Source organism: Sinohyriopsis cumingii, unplaced genomic scaffold, assembly GCF_028554795.1.
Source record: "Sinohyriopsis cumingii isolate HCF-2022 unplaced genomic scaffold, ASM2855479v2 utg000043l, whole genome shotgun sequence".
Taxonomy (NCBI): Eukaryota; Metazoa; Mollusca; class Bivalvia; order Unionida; family Unionidae; genus Sinohyriopsis; species Sinohyriopsis cumingii.
The window spans coordinates 470,428-494,832 of NW_028315864.1; the positions used below are offsets into that span (position 1 = coordinate 470,428).

The following is a 24,405-nucleotide window of genomic DNA, read 5'->3' on the forward strand; positions in this document are numbered from 1 at the left end:
AGACTACTTCTTTTCAGTTGCATGCAAAATGCAAAGGTTAGTAAAACTCATGTGTAAATGGTAAGCAAAATACGACTTCCAATCCAATAAAGTTGATTCATACTATTTATTCCCTTCACACCGCTCCGGTGGCCTATGTGGTTGGAGCATATGCCTCGGATGCAGGAGGCGAAGACTTATAAAAATGGTACTGGCAGCTGCCTTGCTTGGCACTCAGCAATTATGAGGTTAGTGTTAGCACTGGTTTGAGCCTGGTGTCATTATAATGTGACTGGGTGGGATATGATGCTAAATGTCTGTGTCATGATGCCCAGTGCTAGACCTTCACAAATATAAAACCATATAATATTCTGTAGGTGCAAACTTTAATAATTAGGAACATATAGTCATGATTACATGATTAAGCTGTTAAATTGTTGAATTAATACATTTAAGCACATTTTGATGATTTCTTGCAGTTTAAATGTAAAATCCTTTGTAGTCTTTATAATTAATGACAATCAAGAAAATGTGTCCTTCTACACTTTAAATTACAGACACATCAAATATGACTGAAAAGCTTTTGGGGGATTGCAACAGTATTTTAGTTACATAAGACGATCAGCCATAAAAAGTTGCTTTCATTTAAGAAATTTGTGGAACAAAACTTAACAACAAAATAGAAAAAATACATGTCATTAAAAGAGATCACTCCTGTACATTTATTAACATTGTGAAGTCTTGAGCAAAGATATAACTGTATAACAAACAAAACTTAAAATTTGCTCTTAGTAATTGATTATTAGTTGCTTAAGTGGAACTGATTATCAATATGAAATTCTGACTTATTCTCATCACTAAGTTTTAAAATTATATTTTCTTACATGATGGTGGTTTGCAATGACTAATGATATTATGTGATATTGCAAAATGTTATGCCACACTGTGGTGTATGATTGTTATTATGCTATGTAATAAATAAGAATTATGTTCATTTTCAATCACTAAGAGACCAAATTTCCCATTCCCTTATAGATTTTTTGTGTTTAATGACACATTTAACACATTACTGGCTACACTGTATATCATGTTCTGCTAATGGGAGCTAAGTGCCTTTCCAAAGAATACACCACAGCTGCTGACCTGGTCTGGACTGCATGGGTGGATATCAAAGTCACAAGACTTAGGTTACAAATCTGACACTATACCATCCAAGTTACCATGGCTCCCCATATGTCCTTATAAGCTGGGTTGCAAATGGTTTTACACTCTCTTTGTCCTACAGTGAATCAATCCAACCCTAATTATGTGTTCTACTGTAAAAAAAATCAATTATTTCAAAACCAATGACTTTTAATGATGCAGACACACAGAAGAAGGAAATTACCTGATATTGATTACCCTTATGCCATACAAAAAACATCTTGATAGTAACAACGCATTCTGACATACTGGAAATGGATAAAAGCTAATCATCAAACAGCTAATTAGGTGAGGGGAAGTATAAGTTCATACGGTCTTGTGATAAAGCATGCAATAAAAGGAAAGATTAGTCATCAATAATTGGGACAGATAAACAGCAAGGACTGTAATCTGGTTCAAACACATTACAAGTAAACTGGATGGTGGAATAAAACAGGTTGTGAACCAAAAATATACTGTATTTCTCTGATGATAAACTGATATTTGATGAGAAGCCATGTTAAAAAAAACAAAATTTTGCCAAGTCTCTTTATGGGAGAAATACTGTACACATTCCCTATTGAAAAGAGAAAGATTAAACTTCAATGAATAGACCGTTTCCTAAAAATTTGTAACAAGTATCTATTTACAAACTGTCAATCCACCTAGCTTCAATATCACATTTAAAAACTCAATCAACCAAAGTGTGATCATCTGAGATTTTGGCTGATACAAAACCAACAAAAAATTTGTATCAATTGTCCTAAAACGTATACCAGTACCAAATCTGAAACATTATCCAAAGTGATACTTAAGTCTAGAATAATAATATTATTAAATAAAGAGGATATCTTAACACAAACAATAACGAACATTTGACAAATTCAAGCAGCATAAAGTAGTTTTGTTTTAACTTTTGGGGGAAGTAACTAATCACAAATTTATAATCTTTTCCTGATTTAAATGCCATCACAGATGAAGAAATTTGATTTAAATTAATCAGAATAATTTTTAACAGTTCATAAGACCATTTATTTCATATTCAATAGAACAGAATTAACATTCCTCTTCAGATAAACACAGCTGAAAAATGAAGAGGAACCAGAACATGATCAACAATTACATAATGTGCTTCAGTGAAGCTCTTAGTGGTCCTTAGCAGTCATAAATTCAGACTAAAGTCATTCGGGACATATCTGATACCATAAGAAGTCTTTGATAACAAGTACATCTGGTCTATATTGCTTAAAATAAAAATTAGTCTAAAAGGAAAATGTAGTAATAAGGCAGGTACCTTGGGTTGAATGATACATGCTAAACTCTGGTGGGTATATAAAATAACCAAATGATGCTTGTGCAGCATCACATAAGGGCCCCTTCCAAATGATGTTTGTATAGCATCACATAAGGGCCCCTTCCAAATGATACTTGTATAGCATCACATAAGGGCCCCTTCCAAATGATGCTTGTATAGCATCACATAAGGGCCCCTTCCAAATGATGTTGTACAGCATCACATAAGGGCCCCTTCCAAATGATGCTTGTGTAGCATCACATAAGGGCCCCTTCCAAATGATGCTTGTATAGCATCACATAAGGGCCCCTTCCAAATGATGCTGTACAGCATCACATAAGGGCCCCTTCCAAATAATGCTAGTGTAGTATCACATAAGGGCCCCTTCCAAATGATGCTTGTATAGCATCACATTAGGGCCCCTTCCAAATGATGCTTGTATAGCATCACATAAGGGCCCCTTCCAAATGATGTTGTACAGCATCACATAAGGGCCCCTTCCAAATAATGCTAGTGTAGTATCACATAAGGGCCCCTTCCAAATGATGCTTGTATAGCATCACATAAGGGCCCCTTCCAAATGATGCTTGTATAGCATCACATAAGGGCCCCTTCTAAATGATGATTGTATAGCATCACATAAGGGCCCCGTCCAAATGATGCTAGTGTAGTATCACATAAGGGCCCCTTCCAAATAATGCTGTATAGCATCACATTAGGGCCCCCTCCAAATGATGCTTGTGTAGCATCACATAATGGCCCCTTCCAGAAAATCATCGATCAATGTGTAGAAAGTATCCAAAATAAATGTGTTATTCATAATCTTTGTAGCATTTTCCATCAGTTCCTCCACTCTGTTTCAGCACAATGCACCAAATCTGTAACCATGCCCAATACCATTGTAATTATTTTCTTTTACAAATAAATACAAACTACATATAATTAGTCTTTACATGAATGGCTCTGTTATTTAGTGATTTTTCATCTATTTGGGCTATCTGTCCTTTTAGCATAGTTATAACCGTTTTAGTCTGTGACATGCCACTAATTTTGTTTCCTAAAAATAACTATTACACAATCCACAATCTGCAATAATACTGCTGAGAGATGAAATTGTTTTTGTGCTTTGTAATATTACATACAGCAATAATTTCATAACATTTTTTACACTAGTTAAAATTATCATGTCAGTTTTTAAACACCTAATCATTTAGATTATTTTCCTTTGCATGTATTTTATGTTGTCAGTTGCTTAATTTCATTTAAATCATTTTTGTTCATTGATTTTATTCTCGAAATTAATTAAGTCCTACCTCAGTCATACCTTTTGGGGCTAACCCCTCCCTCCCCAGTATGGCCATTTATCTTTCCTTGAAAATTTAAATGAGTGAAGGACTCACACACAGGCAATCTACATTTTTTTCTTTCTTCAAATCAATTTACTGGTCTGCTTTATTTAAAGTGTCTTAAAAATAGAAATGAACGATATTTTAATCTGTTCTGGAGTGACTATGCCAACAGCTTCATTGTAAATCACAAGTAATTTCAGAAGCAGTTGTGATTATTAGTTATGTCCTACGTTAGTCATACCCTTATGGAGCCCTCCAGTATGATCTATAAATCTTCCAAGAAAACTGAACATTGAAACAAAAGGTGGCAGATGACAAATTGTATTGGGTTACATTACTTTAAGGTGTCTGAAAACAATGTGAAAAAGCATTCCAACTGCCCAGCAGTAACTTGGCCAACAGCTTCACAGTAAATCATTAGCTATTTATAAAACCAGCATGAAATAACTGAGTGGGGCTCATAAGGGCCTCAGCTATAAAACTGAAGCTGCTGCACTGACAATAATGATATGAGAATGAAGGGAATAATATTGCATATACTTGCTTATAAGTACTAATGCAAAATACGCAAACTCAGATCTTCTGTAGCACAAAGCATTGGCAGATTCAAGTCTGTGCAGTCTGATAGGACTAATTATCAGAACAAACAACACAGACCTTGATCTACAGGTGCCTTATGCTATTGCAGATCAGGATCTTTGATGTTTGCAGCTTGACTCAATTTAAAAGCAAGTATATATGATAAGTCAGAAAATGTACAAGGAAATTTGCATGTGTTTGTATGTTTATGCAAACATTTATAAGTACATGTACTTACCCCCTGGCAGCTGAGTTACTATGTACCCATAGAAAAATGATCCAAGGATCATCCCCTGCAGTTTTCCACCCCAGTTAAAATCAGGAAATGTCATCTGAAAAAAGAAATCAAATTTAAAGAATTATATGAAGAGGCAAAAATACCTAAAAAATTAATAGAGACTAAAAATATGCTTATAAAACAGTCTGCCTGACATACCTAAAAACATAACTGCACAAATGGGCAGACAATATCTGCCAATATATGGTCCTTCCTCCCAGATGTTCTTGGGAATATTAACAAGAATGATGTTCCAACAGAAACTTACATGGGTAAATTTTTATTGCATTAACATTATTTTGAGACAAATTAATAAAATATGGAAGTACTTCAGACAGCGCATTGTGAGCCTCACAGCATTCATTGAGGAAAGCAATAATGCCTGGATAATACTTACCAACCATAGACGTATGACCATGGAAAATAATAAGAGCTGTCTGGAAATTTGCATATACCTTTAGTGTGTTCTAATAACTAAAAGTGATTATTACCCAAAAGAAACATTAGCTTTCTCAACCAAAAGTCTCTCAAATGGAACTTGTACTCAGCTAGCCAAAATGAATTTCCAGGTATCCAAGAAAAGCCATTTCTTATTTTAGACTGTCCAGCGATAACACCCTCTCTGATATTCTTGATTGATAAGAAGATTTTGAAGATGTCAGATCAGCATCATTTTCAAACTAGGCACCATAAGAGGCCATTGGGTAAAAACCCAATGTTCGCATCAGTGCTGCATAGGAATAGTGATAACAAGATTTTCAACACAGCTGCCATGATGGCTGTAATGGATTAAATTGGCACCATTTTCATTTAAAACAAACAAGAAGTCTATTACTAAAACCTGATGTTGATATTACCATCCATTCAGGAGGAGTGCCAACAAGATTTTCAAAATGGCTGTTGTTGTGTGCATAATGGATGTTTGAGCAGCACCTATTTTAGGCCTACCAAGGGATGAATGTGTCAATAAAGTTGCACTACAATCCACCAGTTAGTTTAGGAGGAGAAGTGATATAAAACACTTATCCCAATGTATGTAAAAGGAACAGTCATTTAAAAAATTTACCAGGTAGAATAAACTATCACCAAATTTTGATTCCAAGAAACTTGGTATTGTCTGCCTGGATCATTGACATCTGATATCGCCTGTCTGAATCAATGACTCCTAAAGGCACTTGGTATAATATCAGCCTGGATCATACACTACTTACAAAACTTAGCATTATCTGTCTGGATCATTGACATGTGATGTGATTTGGATTTTTAAAGAAGCTTTAACAATCTTCCAGTCATACTGCTATGATGTCTGCATGTAGCATGATGTCCCACCCAGTCACATTATCCTGACAACAGGCCAATCAGTTCTAACACTAACCTCTTAATGCTGAGCATGAAGCGAGGCAGCTGTTAGTACCATTTTTGTAAGTCTTTGGCATGACTTGGCCAGGGACTGAACCCATGACCTCCCGCATCCAAGGCGGACGCTCTAACCACTAGGCCACTGGAGCGGTCGGATCACTGACAACTTAAGACATGTGATATCATCTGTCTGAATAATTTACTACTTAAAGCACTTGGTAGTATCTGTCTCAGTCAATGTCTAATTAAGGCTCTTGATATCATTTGTCTGATCACTGCCTAATTAATGAATCTGGCATTTTCTGTCTGGATGACTGACTACTTAAGACACTTGGTATTATCTGTCTGGATGATTGTCTACCTAGGGCACTTGGTATTATCTCTGGATCATTAGCATTTTAAGGTAATTATTGGTATTATCTGTCTGGATCATTATACTAGTTAGGACACTTAGTATAATCTGTTAGATCATTGTCTACTTAAGACACTTTGTACTTTCTATCTGGATCAATAGCTACTTAATACAATTGGTATGTATGTGTGTGTGTGATTTGGATTTTTAACATAGCTTTAACAATTTTTCAGTCATATTGCTACGATGTCTGCAGTGTGGCAGTTTATAGTGATGTCTAGCATTGGGACATCATGCGACAGACATGTAGCATGATGTCCCACCCAGTCACATTATCCTGACACCAGGCCGACTAGTCCTAACACTAACCTCTTAATGCTGAGCGCCAAGCGAGGCAGCTGTTAGTACCATTTTTGTGAGTCTTTGGTATGACTCGGACGGGGATCGAACCCATGACTTCCCGCATCTGAGGCAGACACTCTAACCACTAGGCCACCGGAGCGGTCCTTAAACAATTGGTATCATCTGTCTGGATCATTGACTACTTAAGGCACTTAGTATTATCATCAAGATTGTTGTCTACTTAAGGTGATTGGAATTATTTGTCAGAATCATCGACTACAAGGTCTCAAGATGAGTGTATCATAATAAAAAAACTGTATCTTTTACAATAATAGACATATGATTGTCATTAAAATGCCATCAATATATCAGATTTTGCTAAGAGTAATAAAATTCATCACTGTAGCAAAAAACTTTGCTAATGAAGATTAAAGCAGTTTATGCCACAATCATGGATTATATTACTGCTTGCAAGGGCTAAGCCCTGGAAGGCATTTCAATTTTATTTTTATAGTTATAAACATATGCTTCAATTAATCAAAGTTAGTATTAACCATACCTTTAGGTACACTAATATACAGTTCATTCCAGTCAGAGATATTTGCAATGCAAATTAGTTTGGTCAACAATCAAATTTACTTGAAAATAGTAATGAATTTATAGTCAAATAAAAGTGATTGTAAAAAAAAAAAAGTTTCCAAGTCTACAAGCCCATAAACATTTTAGTTGCATATTTTAATGTTTTAAAGTATAATGTGAATCTTTATCTGATGGATGAAATCTAGGCATCCAATTTTTGTCTCAAATGATATTATGGATAAATACTCAAATAAATGTAATTATTAACAAACATTCATGTTGTATCTCTGTAGGTGAAGGTATGACATAGTTTTGGATAATTACAGCATTAAATAATTTAAATATTTTGGTCTATTCATCAAAGCAATCATCCTGACTATCTGTATGCCACAAGGATTAAATCAATTAAACAGAAATTGCTGATCCAAGCTCTGCATGCCAAAAGTTTATTGATTGATTAAACACAGATACTTTGCCTCTAGTCTGGATGGGATACAAGCAGATGACCTAACAAAATGCATGCCAACAAGACAGCCATTAAAAAGAAAACTAATGTGAAATGGCTGTTAAGAGCTATACATGATGCAATCCTTCCACACTATAGGAATTTTGCCTAAAAGTCCTTCAGATATGGACTTACATATTGGATTAATCATCATATAAGTAACATCCAGGACAGTAGTTTAATATAATGGGTTCTGCAGTTATTCTATATAATCTGCATAAAATAGAACTACAAGTTTCTCCGACTAAATTATTTACTAAATCAGTTCACTGTAGAAATGTTCGTCTATCAGCAGATATGCAAAAGAACATACATGTACATGTTTAGTTCCCTGACAGTGGAAGAACAAGGTTAATATGGCATATGGAATAAATGATACCTTGAAAATGTCTTGAACAAGTCATTTGGAGGAGTATGTCTAATAATAATTTCAAAACTGATTTGTCAATAATTGTTTGGACTTTTATAAAATCGGAATATTTAGTGCAAGTCATAGGATTGAAAACTATATATATTATCAACTGACCATAAAAAAAAAACTAAATATGCTCTGTCTATACTTATCCATATACTATCAATAATTCAGAATTTTTTGCAAAAATTGGATGAAGACTGCTTAAGAGTTACATCAATATGATTATTACATAATACATCATTTCCACTTCATGTCGAGCCACCTGATTATGTTATGGACTGCAACCTGCAAGTGGCTAAGTGGTTAGCAGTCTACTGTAATAGATCTGTTATTTGATAACTGATGGACAAATGCCACCTTTAACAGTGCGTTAAAATGAATAACTACATTGACGACTGACCATGCTTCCCCAGGTTCTAACAAACTCTGCACTCCTGCATGTGCAGTTAGCTGATGATTCACACACACACACACACACACACACACACAGCATAAGCCTGACATAAGGTAAGCAGCACAGTATAATTTTTAATGGACTTAAAATATATGGCTGGCATGTGGAACTTGATAACTTATCAGTTAGAAACAGAGGTAACTAAACCAAGCCATTTCAAATATCAGCTTCCAGAATCCATGAACACACACACACACACACACACACACAGCATAAGCCTGACATAAGGTAAGCAGCACAGTATAATTTTAAACAATGGACTTAAAACTATATGGCTGGCACGTGGAACTTTATAGCATATCAGTTAGGAACAGAGGTAACTACCAAGCCATTTCAAATTTCAGCTTCCAGAATCCATGAACTTTGACATTATAATACTCTTGTTTCTGTATGAATAAAGAATAGAACATTTTTTCAAGCTGGAATATTTTAAACTTTCAAATTTAGAGCATGTAAATGCAGTTTCCCTCTCAAAAGAGTACAATATGTATGAGACATTTGTATGTTTCAATATATACTTTTACATTGTGTAATTTTAGTGTGTTCCAGGAAGTACAACCATCCTAAACTATAATCTGAAAGAAGGAAGTAATTTTGTGGGTGTTTTTTCATCAGCAGAAAGTGAAAAGTTGACCAATCTAATGAAAGTGATGAACGATGCTTCATCTAAGTTTCAGGATAATAAAATAAAATGTCAAAACTGCTGGTTACTGTATTCCTCCACAGGAAATCAATACTGGCAGAAGTAAAAGCCAAACATTTTAATAATTATAGGTCTGTATAAATTTCTGTTAAGTTGTCTTCTCAAGCTAACCACAGGCTGAACAAAGTTATATTACACTAAAACATGTTTATACAGAACATTAAGGGATACCAAGATATATTGTTTCTTCATGAGCAGGTGTCTTTCTTTGTATAGGGTTTAATGTGCAAATAAATGAAAAGAAGGCATTCTAAACTAATATCCTTTTTAGGCAAATGTCCATTATATTGTTGTTACTGCTACGGCTTGTTTTGCTGTACTTCTTAGATCTTAACATTAGCAATTCAGCAAAAATGCAGCGATATATTGTCATGACAAAGACATAAATACCAACCCAATCAATATCACAATCATTTCCACATACACAGAATGGCAATTCTCTCACAATAATGTTCTTCGAGCAGCCATATGCATGTATCATTTATATGGATAAAATTAGGTTATACTGGGGCACATTATACATAGTACAAATATAATTCATTATAATACTGTCAGAGGGAGCCACAAATATATACCATTTTATAGCTGACATCGCTAATATTAAAGTAGATTATACAAAATTAGAATAAGCCCTCACTGTGATATTCAAGGTAGGCACAAATGAGTACCATGTAATAGCTATTTTATTCACCTGTTACTGAGGTAAACATGTACATTATACAAAGTACAGTAATGCCTCACTATAATACTATTCAAGAAGCCATAAATGTGTAATACTGAGGTAGAATGTGCATAGAGCTATCAATCACTTGAAAGCCTTCATTATTAAGTGGTTCTAATTATAATGTGGGTATGGTCATGGATGCCATTTCTTTCTTGAGTAGGAAAATCAAATTTATGAATTGCTTCATTTTAAGGCAATCTCACTGTACACATCTGTGACATCCTTGAGCACCAAAGTGAGGACTCACTGTAATGAATCCTATGAAGAGCATTGTAATGAGGAAGCATTGTAGTATTATTATTACATAATGCAAAAAAATGTGTGTTTCTGGTTGTCCAGCTGTCCCACAGTTTCTCACTGCTGAACTAGTACTTTATCCTCTATGGTTAATAAAACAACCCCACACCCCACATTAAATATAAGGAGTAAATAGCCAAAATCAATGAAAAGAGCAAATTCTAGTCTGAAGGCAAGAACACCAATGGAAAATATCAAAAGGCTGTCTGAGAATTAAAGCTACCGGTGTCACCGATTTGGTCTGAAGCAAAGAAAACTCATTCTTGTACTTTTTATCATTAGTTTAATGTCCATCCCTTGAGGAGCAAAGAAAGATACAATGTTTTTACAAAATGGTGGAAAATGAGTCATCTGTTGACTTAGTAATCATTTCATTAGAAGATTAACATATTTACCTCATTTGCACATTTATGCCCGTGCTATTGAATCTTATCTAGAACTTGCTTACACGTAGGAATAGTTTTTAAACCTGTTTGATCATTATAAATGCCTGCTGTCAGCATCAATCCTTTAAAAAATGGCGGCACTTATCATATACATGTACGCTAAAGAAAGTCTGGCTCTAGTTTCATTACCAAACTCTCCTCAAATAAAAGATTGTATGGAATCTTATTCATAACACTTCTGACAATATCGAGATTTTAATTTTTAAAATCTAATAATTGACTAGAAGAAAAAAAAGATGTAAGATTTTAAATTTGTACAGTTAAGGAATACATAAAAGGTCAGGAAATCATTGCATTTTTTTGTGCCGATACAAACCAATTTCTTGAGAATTCAAACATATGTATATATATTCTAATCTCTCGTGCCTACTAAACAAACAGAGACTTGTAATTGGTAGTAGTGCACTTACCCAATGGTAATAAAATTAAAAGTTCAGACTAGTAAATGTCACTTTATTAAACGTCTTCCCAGCTATAGTACGCAATATACCTTTCTGTTCCTATTTGATTTAAAACATAATTTCATTGTGGAACAAAATGTACAGAACTAGAAATTTTGCATTTTCAAATATAACATCCACAATAAGAGATCATATCTGTAGTTAATGATTAAATTTTAGGAAATTTATCCATGGATTCAGAAACAAAAATGGTGGCTAGAAAAATGGTAATTCTGAATTGCAGGGGTTACCCTAGTAGGTGGCAAAAGCCAAAATACATCAAAGTGTGTGCAGTGCAAAAAAACTGGGACTTGCTGTTCAACAGGGATGCAACCTGTAATAATTGTTTTTCTTGAAAACTATATAAAAAAAACGTGTACTCTTACCAAGACTAACATTCCCAAATAATTACTGTGCAAACAAATTGTACAGCCAAAGTTTCATTTCTGGTATGTCATGTTAAGTGTTTAAAACATTGCTTAGATGTATAATTACTGCAGGGAAAATGCCTGTAATGGATTACTTATTACCAATTTCAGAAAAAAGTTTGAAAGCCATTTCCATATTAATTACCAGTAATGATCTATAATTGCAACTGAAAAGTTCTTTATTTTCTCTTTATTTAACTGAATATCTTGTATGACTCAGAAATGTATAAACTGCTGTTTTTTTTAAACACTTAATGCTGTGTTATTTAGCAGCTTCTTTGGGAGGTGGGGTGGGGGTGGTTTAGTGAAGGTTAAAAAAGGACTAGTGAATTTAAAACCTTAAAAGTCCCTGTGGCTATCAAGAAATTTATGCAAAATGCAAGCCCTGTGTTAGTAAAACATATCATTATTTCAAGTTAAGTAATCAGAAAGGAAATTAAAAATTTCAGTTTGAAGAATACATTTTTAGTTATTTAAAGAAATTGAGGGTAAATCAGTCAAACTGAAGAATGATATGGAAGAGTCACAACGCTACCATTAATGCAGAACCAAACCACCTGCTGTAAAAATGTGCTAAGATCCTCACTACACAAACAAGACAAATCAATAACCTATAAGAATGTTGTAAAATCCTCACTACACAAACAAGACAAATCAATAACCTATAAAAATGTAGTAAGATCCTCACTAAACAAACAAGACAAATCAATAACCTATAAAAATGTGGTAAGATCCTCACTACACAAACAAGACAAATCAATAACCTATAAAAATGTTGTAAGATCCTCACTACACAAACAAGACAAATCAATAACCTATAAAAATGTTGTAAGATCCTCAATACACAAACAAGGCAAATCAATAACCTATAAAAATGTTGTAAGATCCTCAATACATAGATAAGACAAATCACTCATCTATAAAAGTATGGAAATGCCCTCACTACAAAATCAAGACAAATCACACATCTGTAAAAATTTGGTAAGATCCTCACTCAACCATTCAGAATCTTGCATTTTTACAGACAAGTGCTTTGTCTTGATTATGTAGTGAGGACCTTATGACACTTATATAGGCTATTGATTTGTCTTGGTTGTGTAGAGAGAATCTTACTATATTTCTACAGACCATGGCAAATGAATGGTCTATAGATCCTCAGTACATATCCAAGACAAATCACTGGTCTCTATAAACATGGTAAGATCCTAACAATAACATTATAAACTGTTTAAAAACTTCATCATTACTAATTTTGTGAGAGAGAATACTCTTCATGCCCACATCTTTGTCATTGTGCCATGTATATTTGCCACACTATAATTAATTATTATCACATCATACTTGTTGCTAATAGGAAAAATATTAAATAAACTGCCTCTAGAATCAACAAGAGCCCCTTAAGGAAACTGATCCCCTTATATCCATAAGAATTTTTGGTCATCCAAAAATAAGATTTTTTTCTTTCTTTTTCAACTGCTGAGGGTTGAATCTATATCTGATATTGTTGAACAACATTTTGAACAAACCACTGTGGTAACCAAACTAGATATATGATCAGCACCATATTCAGTTAGGGCAAACTAGGCATGCTTTCAAGGCTTTTAATAAGAACACACTGGCAATATGACCATTCATTCTGGACAATCAGTGCCAAAATGGTTTTAAGTATGGTCACTGTGGCAGCCATACTGGATGATTGCATTAGACACTATTTTCATTAACGGCCAAATGGGTATCATAAAAGTCTGTTGGTTAAAAACCTATGTAAATATGAGTATCAATTTCGGTGGTAAAGTGACAAGAAGAGTTTCCAGATAACTGCCACGGTGGTTACATTTGAGGTAGAATGATGCCATTTTCATTAAGGACAAAGCTGATACTATAATAAGCATTCTGGTAAAAAACCCATAATGATATGGCTTTCCATTTATGAGAAGTAGCGACAACATGATTTTCAAGATGTCACTGTGGTGGCCATACTGGAAATCGGCACAAGTTTCATTTAAGACAACTAGGCACAACAAGATGTCTTCTGTGATATGACCTTCCAGTCAGGTGGAGTAGCAATATCAAGATTTTCAAGACTGCTGCCATACTGGATCTCAGATGGGCATAAGTTTCATTTAGGCTCATTTGGCATCATCTTTATTAGGCCCATCTGGCATCATTTTTGTTAGGCCCATATGGCATCATTTTCATTTAGGCTCATTTGGCATCATCTTTATTAGGCCCATCTGGCATCATTTTTGTAAGGCCCATATGGCATCATCTTTATTAGGCCTATCTGGCATCATTTTCATTTAGGCCGATCTGGCATCATTTTCATTGAGGCCCATTTGGCATCATTTTCACTGAGGCACAAAGAGAGTTCATAAACAAGCCTTTTAGTAAAATACCCAAGCTGACAGACCATCCATTCAAAATGTTTACGATAGCCACTTTGACAGTCATACTGGAAGTTCAAAGTGGTATCATTTTCATTGAGAAATTACTAAAGATTGTAATAAGTGTTCTGGTGAAAACCTAAGCTGATGTGATTTTCTGTTCAGGAATTAGCAGTAACAAGATTTCAGGATGCTGCTGTGGCAGCCATATGGGCTGTCAGATCAGCACAACTTTCATTTAAGACCAACTTGATATCATAAAACTCTTCTGGTTAAACTACCATGCTGATATGACTTTCAGTTCTGGAAAAGAAACAAGAAGACTTTCAAGATGGCTGCCATGGTAGTCATACCCGACTTATTAGCACAATTTTCATTTAGGAACAAACAAACAACACAGGAAGTGAAACCCCATGCTGACATAAAACAAGATTTCAATGTGGCTGCCATGGAGGTCATACTGGATGTCAAAGTGGTACCACAAACACACACACACATACATAACACCACATGTACACTTGTTGAAAATTATGTGACTACTGCAGCAACACATGCAGATATCACATGTGCATGCGCTGATAATCATTTATACTGCAGAAGTACAAAAATACTCGTATGCCTCTGATTACAGTGAATTTTGGCATGATGCAAAATTTAGAATGAGAATATACTGTCTTTCTGCACTGTTAAATCAGAAATCCCATATGAAAAAGTAAATGGGTTGTGGATTTTGGGTTAATAAGATGCAATAATGTACAGTAACACACATTCTGAAGACAATCTGTATTGTTCATACTAAAGTTAGAACTGATAAAATAAATCAATTTCTTGGTTGTTTTTTTTTTTTTGCTTTATTGCTTGACAAAAGCACAGATTAAACAGCTGAAGAAAGCTGTCAAAATGTATCAGATACATGAAAACTGTTGAATCAGATACAGAGATAATTTTCCATTGAACATGGTTTTATCGATACCATCATCAGCAATGTTATGAGCTGCCAAAACTGGGAATATATATTATAAAGTGCATCACTAGCTAGCAATGGAGCTCTGACAGAAAAGTGTACTGGAGTAGCTGTACATACCATGTTAAAGTACTCCCCATTCAACATAAACTTTGCTTTGCCCATTGCTTGAATATGGCTTGTTCTGATGCAGTTAGGTAGGATAATTTTATGACCAAATGTAAAGATAAGTTTAGTACACTATATATTTTCATAAGCACCTCTAGTCTGATAACTCTGACTCTTATGAAAATGCAACAGCTGTAATTAAGTATAAAAGGGCTATATTCAGTCAATTTGCTTAGACTGAAAAATGATTAATATCTGTAGGATTCATATGGATCTGTCTCAGAAACACAATCCAAATTTTCCCCAAGAAGGAAATTCAACAGCAAAGGCTTTCATAAATACTTTCAGATATGATATTGCCCTTGAAATATCTTTTACATTTGACATTTGCAGAGAAATATGTTTTGTTTCAGCTGCAACCTTTAGAAGCATAAGCTGTTTTTCATCGAAGTGATGCCACTTATGGACAGCACTCCTGAACAAAGCCTTAAAGTACATAAAAGGTAATGGTGGCAATGCATTGTAGGAAATGAGGGATGAAGAGGTTGTCTTGGTGAGAAGGAACTGGCTTATAATGAAAGCCTAGATGAGCAATATGAAAGTGTGTGAGTAAGCTATATAAAAAAGTTGCAGAACATGAAAGAGCAAAAACTGTGTTTACTAAATTTTATATCAAACTTGGACTGATCATTAAAAGTGACACAATACCAAAAATATAACCAGAGCACTATGCCCAGTTTAATAGTCCTTAAAGCAGATAACTTAAAAAGTTTTATGCAGAATCCATGTTTTTCTTTGTCACAGTGGCTTTGACATTTAACTTTTGACCCCCAAATCAACAGGCTTCTTCCTTATTTTAAGTACAAGCCATCCACAAAGTTTGGTCCAGGCCCATGATGTTGAATTAATGTTTTTGTACTGAAGATGTTTTTCTTCTTTCAGGCATATTGACCATGACCTTTTGACCCCAAATTAGCAGACATCTTACTTACCCTAAGCACTACCCATCTAAAAAGCTTTTTTGTCCAGGTATCTGGTGTAAAACTAATATTACTGTACAGAAACATGTTCTTCTTTCTGTCACAATGGTCTTGTCCTGTGACCTTTTGACCCCAAAGTCAATCGATTACTTTCTTACACCAAGCTACAAATGTTCATAAAAATTGATGGAGAACTCATGCTATTATACATAAACCAGTATACTTTTTTCAGAGTGTTCTTGACATTTAACCTTTTCAGCCCAAAATCTTCCTTACCCCAAGTGCAGATTATTTACATCATTTGTTCCATTAATGTTAAGGAGAACTTTATGTTACTGTCAGAAAGAGTTTTTCTTCTTTCAGTTATAGTAAATATACTTTTGACTTTTAGGGTTCTTCCTTAACCTAAGTGCAAGTGATCTAAAAAGGTTATTAACTGTAGATGATGAAACACTCAAGTCAGCACCATTTTAACTTTGGACTTACTAGATATCTTAAGAAGTCTTGCAGTTTAAATTCCATGTCAATATGACCATCCATCCTGAGGAAGAGTGGTGATAACAAGATTTTCAAGATGGCCACAGTGGGGCTATACTTGAGATCAGGTGGCACAATTTTCAAAGATTTCCTCTTGTGTAAACCAACTGTGATAAAACTTTCCATTTATATGTGTAGCAAAAACAAGATTTTAATGATGGAAGCCATGGTGTCCACATTGGATGCTACATTGTCGCACTTTTTGTTTAGGACCATCTAGTGATCATAAGGTCTTGAAGTGAAAACCTCATGTCGATATAACCATCTTATGGGGAAGTAGTAAGACAAGACCTGATATCCAAGCAGTGCCATTCTTATTATGGGAACTAGACCTTAGGATGAATGTTATGTGTAGTTTCGTGGCAATTCTCCAACTAATTTAAGGGAAGCAGTGATAACAAACTTGTGCTAATGGACATGACTTTGGATGACAGGCCAGGCAATAATCTTTTCCGGCCAATGATCCATAGAGCTAACAAAAACAATGGCAGTGGCAGTTTAAGGAAAAGTTGGTATTTTATTGCACTTAGGTTAATAACTGATGATTTTAAATTAAAAAAAAAAACATTAGAAAAAGAAATGACAAGATTTTATTCCAGTGGAATACAAGCACTGGATCATAGATATCAACATAAGCATAATGCTCCATGTGAGAAAACTAACATGAACTTTTTAAAGTCCTGATCAGATAAAAGAATTTCTACAATTCCATTCACCCAATTTCACCTACTGTTTTCTTTTACATGCTTGTTTGTCTGTCAATCTAACAATAACATCATCAAAGCAATGATTTACATTCTTGTAAGAACCTTCTATCTCCCCCACCATCCAACCCATTATGTTCCCAATAAATGCATATAAACCCTGCTCCATTTGATTCTAGCAATGTGTATAATACAAATTGCAGTGAATGAGAAAAAATGTAGCAATTACTGACAGCTCATTCTCATTTATAATAAAATGATCTTGTTTCAAGTTTAAATCTTTGTGGAATGGATGGCAGAGTTACTGTATTGAGGATACATGTTATCAGTGACTGCACTGTGTACAGTGTAATTTCATATATACATGTTTTATAAATCTCTGAAACAAGTGATGCAGCAGTGCATTCAAATATATGAGTCACACATGTCCTAATAATCAATTTAAACCTCTTATGTACATTTATGCATGGTTAATTGCTCTTTGGACCGCAAATAATAGATGGCATAAGAGTGGTACTATCTACAGTTTAGTTATTGTGGTTTTGTTATTTTTCAGAATAATCATATACCTTTTAAATAAAATGGTCAGGCATCTGAATGAGACTTATACAAATAAGAGAAAAATGAGAGTCAGCCCATCATAAACTTTAAACAAGCAGCTAAAATGAAAGACTTAGTCTAGAAGGTTTAGTGACGTTTCCTGCATGATAGGCTACACATGGTGGTCAATATATTTGGTTGAGGAAGAACCTGGAAAGAACCACTGACTCACAGAAAGGTACTGGCAAGCTTTCTCACGTACCCATATTGTCCGAGCCAAGATTCAAATCCACACTGACAGGGATGAGATGTCAGTGATCTGCAAAGGCAAGTGATTCACATCATTTGGCCCCATCGAGCCCACTTAAAGCAAATGTAAAGTTAAATACATGTATATATGTGAATTTAATTCACAAAGCAATTAATACAATTATCACTGTTTTAATAATAATAATAATAATAATAATAATAATAATATTAATAATAACAATATTATTATTATTATTATTATTATTATTATTAAAGTCTATTCTATTACTACCATTTTGTCAAACATAATTGACAGAAATGAATGAAGCTACAAAATTAAAATAATTACTAACTGATTACAGATGACAAGTGAAAATGTTATAAATAAACATAATCAAGTGCATGATTACTGAAAAGATAAACAATCAGTTCTAACTTTCTGTGTTTTAAAATATCGTCTTTTCAAAACTCAATAATATTTGAGTTAAATAGAAGAAAAAATCTAGTTATCCAAAAAATCTTAATTTTCAAGTGGTTTGACATATAAAAAAAAAAAAATAAATATAGATGTTTCAATTATTTTTCCAATTTTCTGCAATCAAACTATTATTATAATTTGCTGATTCTGATATTAATCACTTTTCATATCCTTTGAATTCCAAAGTTGCATGTCTGCAGCATTACCATTTAAAAAAGCTATGACAACCTAAAATAAGAAGCTACTAATTTAAGGAGCATCGCTGAAAGTAATTACAAGATTTTTGCATAAAAAAGCAACTTCACAAAAGGACCAATCAAAAGGCTAACTGGAGTACCTCATCTTGATATGAAAACAAACACCACTGAAAAGGCTATGCAACCTATAATCTGATTCAAGAACATGAAAACAAAAATACTGCTGATTCTGTTTTACCTAACAGTAATAGCTAACTGCTGTCTGGCTAGTCTAGCAACATCTCTGCTAAATTTTAAACAAACAATCATAGACAACTAATTTTTTTTTGTTTGAACTGATCCAAGAGAATATTGTCTTGTGTGAGCAAAAAGATCTTAAATCCACAAATGATAGAGGACACTGGTTCTTTCTGATGAACCCAAAATAGAATGCACACTCACACATACACAGTCCTCAAACCTAAGCCTAGGCCTCTTTAAGTTCATGAATCCATGCCCTCAGCTCCCCCTCTCCCTCCCCAATCTCTTGCCCCTGCTAGCTATAAAATTAAATACTGATGTTGACACTGTCAAGGGTCAACTGTTGAGATCACAGCCTCCTATTGCTTCAGTAACAAGTGCCTCTAAAAGTTTCCATTGGCTTTTAGGACTTTTTAAATTTCATGACAATGCTGTTAGTTGATGAATTAAACTACTACAATCTATTTTATCTCCTGCTATAAGAAAATTATGCAACCATGGAAACCTCAAAAGAGTTGCGTATCTCAACATATAGTAGTCACTGTATTTTTTTTTTTTTGAATGGATTTCTATCAATTACTACAAAGGTAATATGGTAATTACATAACTTTGGGATCAAATTTTCATAAACTTAATGAACATTAAATCAGTTTCCAAATCTACATCAGCATTCTTAATCCAAGTTTTGCATACAAATTTGCAGGCTAAGGAGGACAAGTAAATTGGCTTATTTCAGAGATTAAAAAAATGCTTACAGCAACTTAAACTTCTGAGTGAGCAGTGTTCTGAGTTGAGTCCCTTCTTCTAAGACCTTTTTTCTCCCACACTTTTAAAGCTCAGACAACAGTATTCTGTATATACTTAACTTCAGTTTTACTGAAATTATATTCTGGACTATCATTTTCAAAGCACTAATTGAAGCTCTTATCACCAAGATGTCTTATTTTTTAAATAAATGGACTAAAGAAAAAATAGGCTGATAAAATGGCTGTTAAAAAACTAATCTGAAACCAGTCCTTTCAATCCATTTTCAAATTAGTCTTGCCAGTCCCATAAAACAAGATACTTCCCTGTTCAAAACCTAATATTGATTCAAAGTTTTTCATATGTTCAAGTTTCAGTCGAAACTGATTTGTTTCAATATCGAAAATGTCATTTACACATACCAGCACAGAACAGATGAGTCATTAAATCCATGACTGCTGTGTGGGTGATTGCTGAAAGCTTGCAGCTGCATTTTAAAGTACAGCCTTCTACATTATTAGCCACATATTAAAAAAGCATGGTGCTACATGATTTTAGCAAATACAGCACTGGCCTAGAATATAAATTTTTTTTGCTACTTGCAAATGGAGAAACTATCAACATGCAAAATCCTATTCATATTGGCATTTTCATTATAACTTTGTGTTAATCTATACTGTAAGTCAGTAAATTTGATGTAAGAAGGAATACCTTTCAGTTTCAATAAGTGCAATTTTCATTATGTATAGCATTAAGATAATACATGTGTTAGCTTTACTACTTTTATTTTTTAAACCTGATGTCTGAGTTTTTTCATGGGCACAAAAACTGGGTATGGGATTCCAACCATCAATACATTTTTTCGGTTAAAAGCAACAAGCCAATTCATTTGCAACAATTTAGTAAAATCAAAAAGAACTTTTATAAATCAACATTAATATATCTATCAGATCATTTATGCTTACATGGATTTCTATAAACTGAGCTGTCTTCCAAAAAACCATCCATGATTGGATTCTTTTGTAACCACAACTGCTAAATCTTCCAAAACCAAATCAAAACATTTTCAAAATTAGTATGGCAAATTTTTCTCCAAACTGTTCTTACTACTTCTCAGTGCATTCTTGTTATTATGATACAGAAATGAACTAAGACCACATATATGCCCATGTTTGTGTTTCTGGACCCTGAATGGTTCATAATCTGCCTCACTAGACTGGACTCGAACAATATCATTTAGTTTTTAGAGGATATTCAATTTAATATGTGACAAAAATGTCTGCAATCAACCATCCTATAAAAACACCAGTGGAGAAAATCATCAGACAAGACAAAGTAATAGATTTTAGCTAAATGATGTTAATTTCAGCAAATATTTCCATTTTGGTGAACAAAAGGGTTAAAAATAGGGATCCTGCATCCCCTGGAAACATAATGGTTTTCCAGTATACCTATTATCACTAAAGGTATATTTAAATGGGTTATTTCATGGTAAAGGGGTTAATGGCTGTCTAGTCTGATATATCAACCCCCCCATACCTATACAGCTTGGTGTTACTGTTGTTGTAGGGTTTAACGCCATTTTCAGCACAAGAAAGGCTATACATGGCGGCCAGTATAAATGATGGAGGAAGAACCCAGGAAAACCCCAGAAAGAACCACCAAACCACGAGAAGCTATTGGCAAGCTTTCTCACATCCCCACATTGGCCGAACCTGAGACTCGAACCCACGTAGACAGAAGTGAGATGGCAATGATCCAAATTGGTGAGAACTTTAGACCACTCAGCCACTCGGGTCACCACCTATACAGGTTTGAGGGATGATTTAACACATTTACAAAGCAAGCTTCACTGATCACCCCATAATGTTCTGACAGCATCAGTATAAATAAATGTTAACATCATAAAATGTTTTAAAAAACATGCATTATCATTGCACTTGATTCTGTTCATCAAAGGGAATGACCTTTCCCAGTCAGAGAAAAATGGAACATAATATTTTGTAATGGCTTTAAAAAACATAACAAACTTTTGAGGTCATAATTTTACTAAATAGCGAGTAAATGGGTATGGATAAAATTATATTTATTCCATTTAATGTCAAAGACAGAATGTGGCAGTAAATTCATCTGTGGAAATTATGAACTGATACTTGTAGAAAACAGCTCTCTGATTGAGGTTATTATGCTTTTATTGGCAATTCTGGCCCCCAAAAAGGTGATGCATAGTAATACAGAAATACACTGATTAAAAAATAGCACTACCTAATTTATCCTGTAATCCATTTCAATTACAAACTAGTTGTTTATTGCTGAAAAAATATTTCAAAATATACTGGAAGGAATAATCCAATATTACTTAAAGAATATCAGTTAAGAAAAAATTGGAATCTAAAAACTAATCCTTGGTTTTACTCAGTTAGACAGAAAAGAAAAGTGAGAAATTAATAGGGTAGCACCCACTTAAGTTATGTTGTTTTGTTGTTTTTAGGGTTTAACGCCATTTTTCAGCACAAGATAGGCTATACATGGAGGCCAGAATAACTGGTGGAGGAAGAACCCTGGAAAACCCAGGGAAGAACCACCGACCCACGAGAAGCTACTGGCAGGCTTTCCCATGTACTCACGCTAGCCGAGGCTTCCCACTTAAGTTAAGACTGACTTTTGAAACTACTTTTCCTCTTGCTCATATGCAGAAATTAATAAGAATGATAACAATCTTAACTAAAACTACTGCTACTACTATAAAAACAGAAAGTAATGTTGCAATAGTGCCCAAGGAATTGCTCCCCACAGACACACTCAATCTTACTTATTGGTAACTAAGTATGTCTAAACCAAAACTTTATAATATAGAAAATATACCATCTGCTCCAGAGATTTCCAGCCAATGATATGAAGTCTTCCATTCAATGCTGGACCCCATACTTCATGAATTCCAATAATTTTTAATGTGCTGATGTACCAATGGTCTTGAAGCACCACAATGATATAATCTAGTAGTGTTTTAGTCCAAAAAGTAATGAATCCTCAATAGTCACAAAGAAGTGTTTTAGTCCAAAAAGTCAGTGAGCACTTTGTAATTCCAATGAATAATTTAAATAAATATTTCCTCTCAAATTATATCGGAACACAACTAAAAATGATTGCACAGACAGAACTTAAAACACGAATGAAGAATTTTTTTACACCCTCTTTATACAAACTTTCACATGACCTATTAAACAACAGAATTAATCCCCTGGATGTATGGCATTCTGACAGAAAAATTCCAAAATATTGCCAACAAATTTACTTGCACATCATTTTAAGGTCATAATCAAGGCTTGGTTTTTTAACTCATATTTAAGTAAACATCTTAGAAAACATGACAATAGTCTGGTAGGCCAAACTCTACCCTCAATCACTGACAAATTGCAAGCACACAATAAAAATTAAATATACATAACACTTGCATATTCACAAAATGCATGTTAAATGTGGGAAATGCAAACTGACATTTCATGTTCTTGCAACCTCTTATGACCGTTAAGCTTTCCTGTGAATGACTATACAGCAAATCATAAGTAAAACTTCTTAAAGGAATGTAAATTCAGCAAAATAGACATGCACAATTCCAGAAAGTAAAATGATGCTCAGTGTTCATCATGGATATAGTAATGCATTCTAAAGGTCTATTTGAATGAGGTCAGCATATGAAACCAGACTGTTAATCTTCTCTAACTTTCACATTGTGGCAGATGGATTTGTGTCCAAGATTTTGGGTGTGTTTTATTAAATGGCTAAATCTGAGTCAGTTTTCTCACAATGATAAAGTTGTTGTTATGAAGTTCAATATAATCTATCAGCACAAGATAGGATATATATGGTCACTGGTATAACTGGTGGAGGAAGAACCCTGGAAAACTCTGGTAAGAACCAAATACCCACGACAAGCTACAGGCAGCTTTCTCACATTCCAACATTTGCCAAGCCTGAGTCTCCAACCTAGTGATTGAGTACTATCAAATTCAAAGAGCAAATGTACCATAGGTGCCATTATTTGAACACGCCACTCTTAATCATTAGCTGTGCTTATGGCAGGAGTAATACATGCAGAACTTGTTACTAAATGTTTAAACTTAAATTGTTTCCATAATTTGAACATATTATGATATGGTCTTTTTGCATTTTTAGTCAATTTGCATTGTCACACCCTTGCCAAAAAATGATACCTATGTTTCTCTACTCACAGACAAAACAGCATCTACCATATTATGTGTTCTGCTGTAATTTCGTTGAATCATACACGTTCCATGACTCTTTGACATCTGCCATACAAGGGTCTGTTACAACATCAGTTCGCCTTATAATGCCCCAGTGAGAGGCTCCCAAAATTTGGAAAAGAGATTAGATTTGTTAAGGAGATGAGGTCATGTAATTTCATTGAGATGAAAAGATGACATGTTTGTGCAGACATGGTGACATGTTTGTGTAGACATTGTCAGGTTCTGTTTGAGACATATCCCATATCTGAGTCTTTTTACAAAGATGTTCAATCATAAAAACTTACAACTGAACTTTCACATGAAATTAC

At 34.2% G+C, this 24,405-nt stretch overlaps 1 protein-coding gene across 1 annotated transcript in view; it reads right to left on the reverse strand.

Moving 5' to 3' along the window:
• Window positions 1–24,405, reverse strand: part of LOC149774984 (sialin-like) — a 142,979-nt gene that overhangs the window by 85,361 nt on the left and 33,213 nt on the right. The window contains exon 4 of the mRNA XM_089944572.1: window positions 4,622–4,715. Coding sequence (XP_089800698.1) covers window positions 4,622–4,715 — 94 coding nt within the window. The remainder of the gene's footprint in view (window positions 1–4,621; window positions 4,716–24,405) is intronic.